The 12014-nt window shown below is 46.6% G+C and overlaps 1 protein-coding gene across 7 annotated transcripts in view; it reads left to right on the plus strand.

The window, feature by feature from the left end:
* GPATCH8 (G-patch domain containing 8) overlaps positions 1-12014 on the plus strand; it is a 53120-nt gene that overhangs the window by 22632 nt on the left and 18474 nt on the right. For 3 of the 7 annotated variants that reach the window (XM_030508793.1, XM_030508794.1, XM_030508796.1), the window contains 2 exons: positions 1056-1128; positions 11556-11623. In XM_030508793.1, coding sequence (XP_030364653.1) covers positions 1056-1128; positions 11556-11623 — 141 coding nt within the window. The other 4 variants (XM_030508799.1, XM_030508798.1, XM_030508797.1 and 1 more) reach the window with 4 other exon arrangements.

The raw sequence follows: 12014 nt of genomic DNA on the forward strand, positions 1-12014 counted from the left end.
CAGTTGGTCACTGCTGCTAAACTGATGGCTAAGGGACAAGCTGTCAGCTTTGGCTGGTGACAGGGGTGCTGGTAACACTCGTGTCCTTTCTTTGGGGGAGGAAACGTTGCCCAACCCCACATCAGTTCCAGTGGGAGCCCTGCTCAGCCCCGGTTCAAAAGCTGACACTGAATTGCTGCGTCAGGACTTTCCACTTGGTCCAAAATAGCTGCTTTTTTTTTTTTTTAGGCAGATGAGACATTATGCTTATTGTTTCCCCTACATGCACTAATGGTTCCTTGCTGTTAACTTATTGCTAGGCCTGTTTCATTCTAACATCTTAGTATTTTTGTTAGTTTACATGTGAAATGCATCACCCAGTCTGTGCTTGAGCTCATTTTATTTAATGGTATTTATTTTCTTTTTTTTGTTTTACTAACCTCACTGTTGTTTCAGTTTAATATTGGCTGCATGCTAGTTTATATATATATATACATATATAAAAAACCCAATCAAGTCTAGCCTGGATTTTGCTCTGATTGTGTTTTGGTTTCTAGTGGTGGGGCAGTCTTGCACTTACAACTTACTCAGTATTCTCAAAGCCTGACACACAAACGAAACGACTAAACACATTGTAGCTTTTCTTTACCAAAGAAAACATAAATCTTTAAGTGGTGCTGTCTAGGTGATGGAGCTGATTGTATAAATAGCTGGATTTTCTGCTTTTTCCTGTCAATTTTTATTGGTACACTTGATTTTCTCCCACATTGCTTTTTTATTTCAGTTGATTTTTCTTTTTTTTCCTTTCTGTTAAACGTGATGCACAAAAGTTGCCCAGCACACCATCAGAAAGTGACCCTCCCAACCCCAGCCCCCGGAACTATTCTAGCCAGCAATTTTTGACATTTGTCTCTCCCTTTTCTTGGGCATTTAGTGCCTTTTCAGTAGCATTTTTTTGCATGCCTATATATATATGTAGAAAAATCTCTTGCTCATCACATGTTTAAATGTCAGAGGGAAGGGAAGAATATGTTATTGGAATATTTTTGGTTTGTTTTCTCTGTTCTGTCTGTCAGGATAATATTGGACACCGCTTACTCCAGAAACATGGCTGGAAGCTGGGCCAGGGATTGGGGAAGTCGCTGCAGGGTAAGTCCAGTAGCTTGTGTCTGAAACGTTCAACGCCAGCTCCAGTCTTTAACGAAATGATTTCTGCTTTTTGTTCCTAGATTAGATATTTTTTTTTTCCCCCTTTCCATTATTAATATATCCAAACAAATGCACTGTCGAGTCTCGTATTTAGCAGTTTGCGAGTGGAAGCTGCTGCCTCACTTGTTGGCACAGGTTAGACATGATGTGTGTGTCGTGTATGTGTGAGAATCACCGTGTTTGGCCTTTTTGGAGGGAGGTGAATGAACTGCCTGCTCACTAACAGGTAGTGGTGCAGCTCCTAAAACTATAATGATACTCTGCTGGCTGGATGCTTTGATATTAAAAGAACTAAAAATACAATCTAGTTACAGTGGCCTCTGTGCATGTTTCACGGCGGTGTCAGAAGCCATTGGAAGGTGAGTGAAAGGGCCCACTGAAGGCTGAAGGTGGTGGCAGAGCTCTCCTGGATGGGAGAGGCTCATTCCTAGTTTCTTCTCCAGAGGCTTTCACAGGTTTGACTTATTTCTGTCAGGGATTTAGCAAATCTCCTTGAGACGCCGTAGTGCTGGTTGAACCACTGCACCGAGTCCTCCTCCTGCCTTGAGCCTCAAGTCTTCCCATGCCACTAAATCCCAGGATTTAATTTGAGCCAGTGCTGCCCACAGCTCCTGTGGGTGGCTTCAGCCATTCCTCTGGCCAGCAGCTCCTGCTCTGCAGCGGCCCTAGCCAGGATGGAAGCATGCAACCATGTTGTGTTGAGGAAAAACTGATGGTGGTTCTTCCTATCAGCTGCTCCTTCGGAACTGCCAGTGTATAGAGCCTGTGGTGCTGTGAGTAAAGGTGCTCAGCACTTACACAGGCAGAGATAGAAACCTCTTGCAGTGGTTAAAAAGAAAGAGATAGAAACCTCTTGCAGTGGTTAAAACTCAAGAGCACCCCAAGTTCCTCAGAGTAACTCACTCGTGTTCCCATACCCCTTAGTCTGAAGACCTGGGAGCTCGTAATTGGACTTCCATGCCCCTACAGTGAGCCCATTAGAGATAAGTATTTCTGTGCTGTGGAGGCCTGTCGAGAGGTAACGAGTCCTCTGGGCTCTGGGAATGCTGATTAATCCCTTGGACTAAGGCACTCTAACTCCTCAGACAGGACTGCCTTGGTGGTTAATGCTTCCTGCTTCCTCTAACACGGTTTCATGTGAAATCCTCTGGTTCATGCATGGCACTCTTGCAGTCCTCTCGTGTCCTGTGCTGGTGCCAAAACTCAGGATGTGGTTGTAGCTGTCACCTCTTGGGCTTCTGCTTTGGCATGGCATTCACTGGATGTGTAATTTGGTCTGTTTTCTCTTTTGGGTGCCCTGTATTGCTCTGTACATCACCAATGTGGAAACACGGAGACTTTGAAAGAAGCTCAAGCCTTCTCCCAGCCCCAGATGGACTCAGAAGCACAGCCCCTGTGCTGTGTAGCGTGGCAGGCACAAAGTGACAGAGCAAATAACACATGACACTGCAGTCTGGAGTTTGGGGTGGCATCATTGTGTCCTGGGGACAAGAGCCAGGGCTGGCCGTGGGCTTAGTCAGGCATTTGCATTTGGTACTTGTCCAGATTTAGATCTTCCCACTGTGCATTTTTGTGCCATGTCTCTCATGTATTATTGACACGCTGGTGACTCGAAGCTCCAGGCAAATCGTGGGTATGGGCTGTGAGGGTTTTTCTGCACCTCCTGCATCACAATAGAAATGCAGGAGTCAAAATAGCCTGTCTAGTTTAACCCATTAGACAGACAAACAGCCTCTCTGGCAGAAGATGTGGAGTTCTGCTCCACATAAAGCTATCAAGTTAGTTATGAGCAGCTAGAGCCTGTGGCACTGATGGTGATCATGTTGGGAATGTTTAATTCATTATCCAGTGACCTTTTGAAATGACTCTTAGATCATCCCCAAATCTAAATACAAAGTGCCAGGAAGGAAACGTTTGCATCCAATTTTAATCTTATTCTAGGAGTTTGAAGAGTTGGAGTCACTTGATGTGCTCTGAGAAGGGAAGAGCAAAGCAAAAAATGTCTTCCCCTCTTCCACGCCCCCTTCTTGCTCAGGAAAGATGAGGAGAGCTTTCTAAAGAGCTGTAAGAAGAGCAAATGAGGAGCATCTTGGTTGTTAACTAGCTTCATGCTCTGTTTGAGCCTAAAATGTTCAAGAGCTTCTGGTTTAGACATGCAGCAGAAGTAGAACCGCTTCAGGTAGGCTTTAGCTGTGGATATGGGGTCTCACCTCCTGCAGGAGGCCCTTGCAAAAACCCTCAGGCACGTAGATTTTGGGTTATGTGTATGGAATCGATACTGCAGCCATCGTTGTTCCATGCAGTTGGCTTTAATTTTGAAGGAAGTTGATGAGTTCAGTGTGCTTGTTTTGTGCTTTAGCTTTTCATTCTGGATGTTCAGCTGAACTGGGGCTCCCTCTTCAGTTTTGGTGAATCTCAAAGTTACTTTACATTATTCTTGCTGGTCATAAATGCTTGTTTCTTCTAGTAAGGCCATCATGTTGTTCAAGAAGAGCTTCACGCTCCAGGACTGCGCTGTTGCAGCTTCCTTCGTGCTAACTGCCCACTGTGGGTGTAATCCAGTGGTGAGAGTGCTGAACTGTTTCTCTGGAGCTGGCATAGCCTCAAATTCACACTTGCTAATTGCTGGTGGTATAAAATCTGCTGTTGTGGTGCCAAAGATACACCGCAGGTTGGCTCCTTCTCTGCAGAACCACAGAAGCAGAGTCGTTTGGAAGCCGCCTTGTGCTGTAACTCCTGGTTTAAGCCATCGTAGCTGATGGAAGAGCTGAGCCACTTGGAGAAGGAAGCCCATAATCCGTGTCTGTAATGACACAGCTGTTCTCCAACCATAACACATGGGCATCTTCTGCTTTGGTTTTGATGTGTGTTGAGTGGAGGATCAGATAGGGATAGTGCTGTTGTGTGACAGTGCAAGGGCTAGAGCAGTGGGTCAGAGCAGCTCATCATGAATCCAGCAGAGTCCTTCCTCTGCTCGTCTCTTCTCCTGATGGTTTTCACACTTTTTTCCTCACAAACAACTTGTGTTACATTTGGAGCTGATGCTTCAGCTTGGTCACAGCCAGTGAGTATGAAAGAGCAGAAGAGGGGGTGGCCAGTTGGCAGGGATCTCTTGTAATCTGGAAGGTATGGCTTGAGGAACTGCTTTTCGATAGACACGGAGGGATGGTTGTGCTCTACCAAATGAGAAAAGGGTGGTTGTAGGGAGGAACACCTCAAAGTGGAAATCTGGAATTCTGTGGTCTACTGAAAAAAGAAACCCAGCAAAAGATGTGGTTAAACCCACTCTTTTCTAGACTTGCCTTTTTAAAGTTCTCTCTTAAGGAAACGTGCTTGACTGCAACCTTGAAGCTTGAAACATTGCTTCAGCCCCATCCAGAAAGCAGTTACGTTCAGTTTCCCTGTACCACAAGCTGTGTGTAGCGTGTGATTAATTTGATAGGTTTAAATGCATTGATTTAATTCACATTCCCACAGCATTCCCAATGCTGGGATTATCCTGGTCTTTTGTGGTAGCTCTGAAAGGTGAATCAGAACGTAGTATTTTGCTGTGGCAATGGATGACATGGTTTTGTCTCGGCTTAGCTACTCTTAAGTATTTATGTTGTTGAACCAAGTAGTTTAGATAATAGAGGGTTTAGCATAGAACTGGAATTGAGCCTTGGAACTTTGTGTGTGAAGTTGCTCCTCGGCTGTCTGGAGGGGACTAAGGCTGTTGTTGTTCCTGTTGACCAAGGTGTGCTGCAAGCTCATGGTGTAAGTGGTTCTGGTGACACAGAGCAGCAGTTACGGGTGTGTGGAACAGAACCTTGGGGTTATTTTATCCTTTCATGAGCATAGAAATGCTCTAACAAGGTACATCAGGTCAGGTCTATCAGATTTGATAGAAAATGCTTGATGTCAGTTCCTCCATCTAACTGTATGTTTTATTGTGTGGCTTTCAGTTAAAAAAGCACAAATGGGTTCTGCTCTGCCTTTCAAATCCTGTGGTGATAAATGGAGTTATCACTGCCCCCCCCGGTTACACCACGGCACGGTTCTCACTTGGCACATTCTTCACTAAATCTGTTCAGACAAGCTCCTGTTTTCCTGACACATGAAGGATGAGGAGAGGGACAGGACAGAACTGTCTGAAGGAAGCGCTGGAGGACGTGCAGAGAGAGCCTGCGGCGAAGGCAGGAAAGCAGCCCTTCCCTGGCGGCCTCTGTGCGAGCTCCAGCCCAGCGGCAGTCCCTGTTCCAAGGCTGTGTCAGGGGCTGTGGGTGAGCCGGGCTGTGTTTCCTGGATGCCGGGTTTGTTGGATGTGTGGGGAGCAGTAAGTGGAGCTCTGAGCACTCTAACAACTGAGATAGGCACAAATGTGATCGCTTGGCAGCTGCGGCTCAGAGCAATAAGCTCAGGGCTTGAATTCCAGAGGGCTGGAATCCTGGCTCTGTCACCAGTTCACCAAATGGCTCGCAGCTAATATATTAATATATTTTTCCATCTGTGGAAGCGTCTGATCTCACAAAAGCAGACAGAGTAGATGTTTGTCAGGCCTAGAGAACATGGAACAATGAGCATCTGAGAGAAACGCCACGAGGAGATGAGGAATGTCACAGTGCTTTCTGGGTTCCGAAGCTTGGTGATAAATACAAGAAAATATGGAAGAGAAGGATAAAAATGTTTAACAGTGCCTTTATTCATTACATGTGAGGGATTTGGCACCCTTACCCAGGCCATAGATCACACAATCTAATCTTGTATCTTAACGTGTCCTCACGGGAGCCTGAGTTCTGGGGTAGACTTGACGTTTCCACACTCGTGTTTGCAATATAAATCGTTGCAATAGTTTTAAGCCCAATGTTTTTATGTGAAGTTAGCTTTGAGAAGCTGGGGTAATGTCCTTTGAAAGCCTGCTGTCCTCACCCGAATCTTCATTACCATGTCGAGACCACAGACATAGAGGAAGGTTTGCTTAATGCCCTGCTCTCCTCTGGGGGAAGCAGTTCCCCCCTTGTTTGCTTTCGAATGTGCAAGATCCTTCCTTTGATTGTGGGTGGTAAGTTTATGGGTTACTTGAGTGCATGTAGCCAGTGAAATCATTATGCTCTCGGTGACACATGCTTGTTGTGACAGCGATGGCCTTCTCTTGGCTTAGCACTGGGCTTTATTGCCCTGTGTGTTCACATGGTGTTAAAGCAGCTTTATGAAACTGAAGGCTGAGTGTATGAGAGGTGAGTAGTCCCGGCCATGCACAGCCTGTCCCCACCCTTGCAGCGGGGCCCTAGGTCAGGCAGGACTCTTCAGCCCTCTCCACTTACCCTGTGAAGTAAGGCAGCAACTCATCTCTGGTTTCTGTTCTGCATCAACCAAGATCTGTGTTCTTCTTGGGCATCTTTCATGTTGGTCTTTAATACCACTGATCATCATTGGGGTCAGGGATGTTTTCTGACCCAGACTCTCTGCATTCCCTTGCAGAAGTTCAGGGAACTCGCTTTGCTTTTCTGCAACTGTCCCCCTGGGCTTGTCTGTCCAAGCAGCTTTGAGCTCCTCTGTGAAGTTTTCCCTGTGACTGGGGTGTTTGCAACTTGTCTTTCACTTGTCCTTTCTCTCCCGCTTAGTAAGGCTGAAGTCCCCAGCGCAGTTCTTGTGTGCTTGGAGAAGAGTTCCTGCTCGCTGCGGCTTTGCTTGTTGCTGAGGGTGACAGACACTTCAGGCTTCCTTTGAATCTCTTGATTGATTGTGACCCCTTCCAGAAGTCTGACATAAACAGGATGAGCTCACAAATCTCATTCCCAAAGGAGACCAGGGTAAAAGGTTGCCCTTGTTTGTTTGCTGTTTGCAGCAATCAGAATGAGCTCCCAACATAGCGTTGGGGTTTCCGGCAGCAAGCAGCACCACAGAGCGTGCCAGGGCTTGTCACCAGTGAAAATCAGTGGATTTCCTCATCTCCTGCCTTTCGATGTGCTGAAGGAGGAGTTTGCATTTTCAACGTGATGGCTCTTGGGCTATCATAGAATCAGCAAGGTTGGAAAATACCTTTAAGTTCATCAGGTCCAACCATTAACCCAGCACTGCCAAGGCCACCACTAACCTGTGTCCCCAAGCACATCTACACATCTTCTAAACACCTCCAGGGGCGGTGGCTCCACCATGTCCCTGGGCAGCTTATTCCAATGCTTGGCAACCCTGAACCTCCCCTGGCACAACGTGGTTTTGTTGTTGGTCGTAGCATAGTGAGTAAAAATCCTCAGAGCTCGACGAGATCATGTCCCGAGACTCTTAGTTCTCCTCCGACAGTGTCATATCAATCGCCCTAAAGGATTATATCCCACAAAGCTTGTACCTGGGAGGATTTTCTATGAAGATGTCAAGCTAGTGAGCGGGACTCAGGCTGTTCTGTCCCCTCTCTGGTGCTCACATGCTATACCTGGGTGATACAGTGCAATATAGTTGATCGAATGATGTTAACTCGTCATTTTGGGGGTACATCTTTCAGTGGGAGCATCCTGTTCGTTCTCTGTCCATAGCCAGCCCTTCAGAAGCAGCTTGTACCTGATAATGATGGAGGGAGCAGCTCTTCTCAATCTGCAAATTGCCATGAAACCTATTTTCTGCTTTGACTGTTTAAAACAAAACCTCTGCTCTCGTGCTGAGAACACCAGCGTTCCTGGAGGGGCTCAGATGGCAGCTCCATCTGGTGCAGCATTCCCTTTGGAAGAGCAGAGCAGCAGCATCCTTGTGTCCAGAGCAGGAGCACACATCCTGCAGCTGCAGCTGGGCAGTGATAATCCTCCTGTACAGCACAACTTGGGGGCTGGGACTGGCACCCTGGAGCTTTGGGATTAACTCTTTTCCCAAGATCTATTAATTTATAGCGCGTTTGGCAAAAGATTTGCTCATTTGCTCAGATCCTTTAACTTTGTGCTGTTAGAAAGGAGTGAATTTGGAGAAGCCTCCTCCCTGCCTGGCTCCCCTGTAGGAATGGGGTGGCTATTGGGGTATATTTTGGGAATGAGCAGTTTTTCACAAGCTGGGAGCAAGTTTTTCCCTTCTCTTTGGGAAGAGGAAAGCAACACAAGTGTATCTGCTCAGTTTTGAACTCTCATTCCATTTCTGAATGAAATTAAAACTTAATTTACTTGAAGAGATTGGATTTTCTAAGCTGTGACTCTTGCGTAAGCTGTTGGTTTTCCCATCCCCTTGGAGGTTTGTGCTTTGTCCTCTCCACAGAGGTTTTTCCCCATGTGTGGAATTGTCTTTATACAATAGCCCTCTCTGTTTTGGGGTTTGTAGCCTGTGTGGTGTGACCAGTCTGTAAAGGAAAGAGTTTGTGACCTGCTTCAGAGCAAAAAGAAGTTGTCTGGGGTGTGGGGTGACGGACACAGCTTTGTGTGGTCTGTGTGATTTACCGTGGGGGGGGTCATTGTCTGTGGGGCAGCGCTTGCATCCCTGCGCAGTGGTGTGAGATGTGGGAATTCTTGCCTTGTCTTGAAAGCTGTTCTTCCCTTCAAAGCATGTTGGTGTACCTGAAAAAGGCAGCAGAAGCCTAAAGCTGGGAGCCCCCCAGCGCCCGAGACCCGTGTTTCCATGCTGGTGAAGATCCCCTTGTCACGCTCAGTAGCTCTGGAGTACTTTTGCTTGAGGAAGTTCTTTTAAAGGAGCACGTAAAAAGCTTAACTTTAAAAATCCCCTTTTCCCCTTTGGTCGTTGTCCATCTCCCTGGCAGTCAGTGGGGCAGCACAGAGCCCGCTCCCTTCCCTCAGTGGCTTTCCTGGGACATGGAGGGAGTTGGTTTCGGTGGTGGGGACCGGTGCTGCTGCCGGGAGCCGTGTTCCGTGCTCCGAGGTGGTTCATTCATAACAAAATGATGGTGAAGTTGAAAACAAACATTGCTTTTCCCATTGAATATTCTCCTCCTGCCTGCAAACGCAGCTCCTTTTGACCCAAAGTATTTGTAATTGCCTTAAGATTCTGTTTTGTCTCCTTTTTAAACTGCCTGCTTAAATGTGCCTCTGAAATCGGGCCGTCACCAGCAGCTCAACCTCCTCCAACACCCAAAGCTTCCAGGTTGCAGCTCTGGAATCAAGTCACCACGGCTCAAAATCGCTCCCTGGTTCCACAGGGCGAAGCACGGTGATGGGGTGGAGGGTGAGGAAGAAGCCTCGTGTTGTTATTGATTATCTTTTTAACCCATCCTACCTGCAAACGGCCTGTTTCTGCCCCTGATGGTTTCTGCCTAACAAATGGTGTTTCTTTTTTACAGCGTTATGATCCTGGACTTGTTGTGGTGATGGTAAACTTAGCAGTGGTAATTTTTTATTTTCAGACTGAATTACTCCTTTTGTCATCAGTGCACCAATATGTTAGGCTTACTTTCTCTGTTGTAGCCATCATCCTTCTGCTTGGTCTTTCATTTTCCTTTCCTTTCCTTTCTTTATGCACACTTGTCTGATCCTTGTTCATTAAAAGGGTATTGCTAAGAAGGGATGTTTCTGTTTGTGTTAGAACTGCCAAAATCAGTTTAAACATAAATTTCTAATACTGTCCAAACGTGATTTCCCCCCCCACCACGATGGGCACTAGCACTTGCTACTGCAATTTCCAAAGAGATTTTGTTAAATCAAACCAAAACAACCCAAAAAGAAAACTTTGACTGCCTTAGAAGGCAAAAGTACTGATGCATTGTTTGTACACAGGGGTTTACCAGGGCAATGAGGCTGCATCCAGACATCTCAATTGCTGGAGAACCAACCAAAAAAAGACCCAAACTAAACCAAAAAGACAAAAGCTTGGATAAAAACCTGACCATGTTGCTGGTGCTTGCGCCAGCCCTTCCATTTGGGTTCCCACTTCCCAGTAAATCCCTGGCTGAGACGTTATGAAAGTGATATTGCACTTAGGAAGTCATTTTTATAACCTGTCTTTAATTTGGTCCTTTTGCTAAAAATTGCAGTCACTGCTTGATTTATTATACCATTGGGCAGAAGAGAAACCTCCTCCACCGGAGAACGTGGCAAAGAGCCGAGCGAAAGCTCCAGTCGGACTCTCGTCTTGGATCAGGTTGTGGCCTTGGTGGCTCTGCCACTCAAATTCCTGGGTGTACCAGCAAAAGCTTAAAGCGATTGATTAAATTGACTTGTTTCTGATAGAAAACCACAAGTCTCTGGACTTAAAGAGTTCAAAAGACCCAAATCTGAGCAGAGCAGGTTCCCTCTGGGGTCTTCACTCTTTGGAGGAGCCAGAGCGATATTGGAGCTAGAGATATATTGGAGAAGAGAGAAGTTGATGTCTGATGCCTCTCCAGTTTCTCAGAGGCAGTCTCAAAGACTTGAACCTGCTGTGCATGTGGCTCTAGGGACTGTTTTTGGCACGATTAAAACCTGTAGATCTTTTTAGCCCAAAGGTATAATATCTGTGTATGTGTGTATAACAAACCAGTTGTTTACACCAAACCAAGAGCAATGATAAGGGCAGTAAACGTTCTGTTTTCTCACTCAAGGTATGCTCCGGAGAAGGTAAGTACTTGTTCTGTGGGCTTACATCACAACCCAGCGCCAGTTGTGATGTAAAAAGAAAGAGACTAAGAATTGAAACCAAAACAACCCCCCAAAAGCTGTGGTAGTAAAGTGCTTGTCTGCCCCATTTTGCTTTGTTTGGCTGGTTATGAGTGGATTAAAGATATGTTTTATTTAAAAAGCTAAAAAACAAATCTCCAGCATAGTTTGATTAGTTCAAAGTCAATTTTCTTCGCAACTCGTCCTTTTCACAGCTTACAGGGGGAGCAGTGGGCACGGGAGCAGCTCTGCAGAGCAGGGCAAGCAGGGCCTGGCCTACGTGGCCAGTGGGCCTTGGGGCTGGACGAAGTTTGGCTTCCGAGCCACGCTTCTCAGTCAGCTTCCCTGACGCATGGGGAGGGCTAAAGCTGGTGCAGGGAGGGAGAGAGGCTTCCACATCTTGAACAGGAAAGTCCTGATCAATTATGAATGTGGTAGAGCAGGAAAAGGTATTTAACAGCTTTTTTGCTCCTATCAGCAGATGAGTACTCATTGCCTGATGTGGAAGCGTTGAGGGGAAGGTGCATTTCTCAAGTCCTGCTCTAGGACTTGTCACAGCTGAACATTGACCACGCCAGTAATTTACGTGAGCAGTTAATGTTCAGAAAATACCATTGATCAGTAGCCAGGGTGCATCTCACTCTTAACTGGTTTGGAGCTAAGAAGCAGTTTGGCTGTAAGCTGTGAGAATGGCTTGTGTTTGGTTCACTGTAGCTTTCTGGTCTCTGCACTCCAAGGCAAGATCTCTAACCACCCAAACCCAATGTGTAAAGCGAGCTGCAGTGACAGAGCAGCCACTGACCGCCTCTCTGTGTGTTCCTCTTCCAGGGAGGACAGATCCCATCCCTATCGTTGTCAAGTATGATGTCATGGGCATGGGGCGGATGGAGATGGAGGTAAGTCACCGAGCTCCTGCCATGTGTCCCATCCCTCCTTGCCTGGCTCTCGGGGATAGGGAAGAAACCTAAAAGTGAAGATTTGTGCATCACAGGTAAAGAAAAACTCACTCGTAAATCAACACAGTAAGAAACGCTTCTCCTAAAACACATCCTCTGTTTATTTGTGGGTACCTGAGTTCTGAGGCTGGCACTCCTGGGCTTTGGAATTCCCTTCCATAAAGCTGAGGCTGCTGCTGCTGGCAGTGGACGGGCTGCTGGGAGCATCCACCCCGCAGGGGTTAATGAACCACTTCCCATGTGGGTTGCACTGTGGGATGACACAACAGGGAAAGTGAAGCACCACAGGCAAAGATCCTGTTTCAAACCTCATCTTGTTGAAATTGCCCAC

The sequence above is a fragment of the Strigops habroptila genome, chromosome 19 (genome assembly GCF_004027225.2).
Source record: "Strigops habroptila isolate Jane chromosome 19, bStrHab1.2.pri, whole genome shotgun sequence".
Lineage (NCBI taxonomy): Eukaryota > Metazoa > Chordata > Aves > Psittaciformes > Psittacidae > Strigops > Strigops habroptila.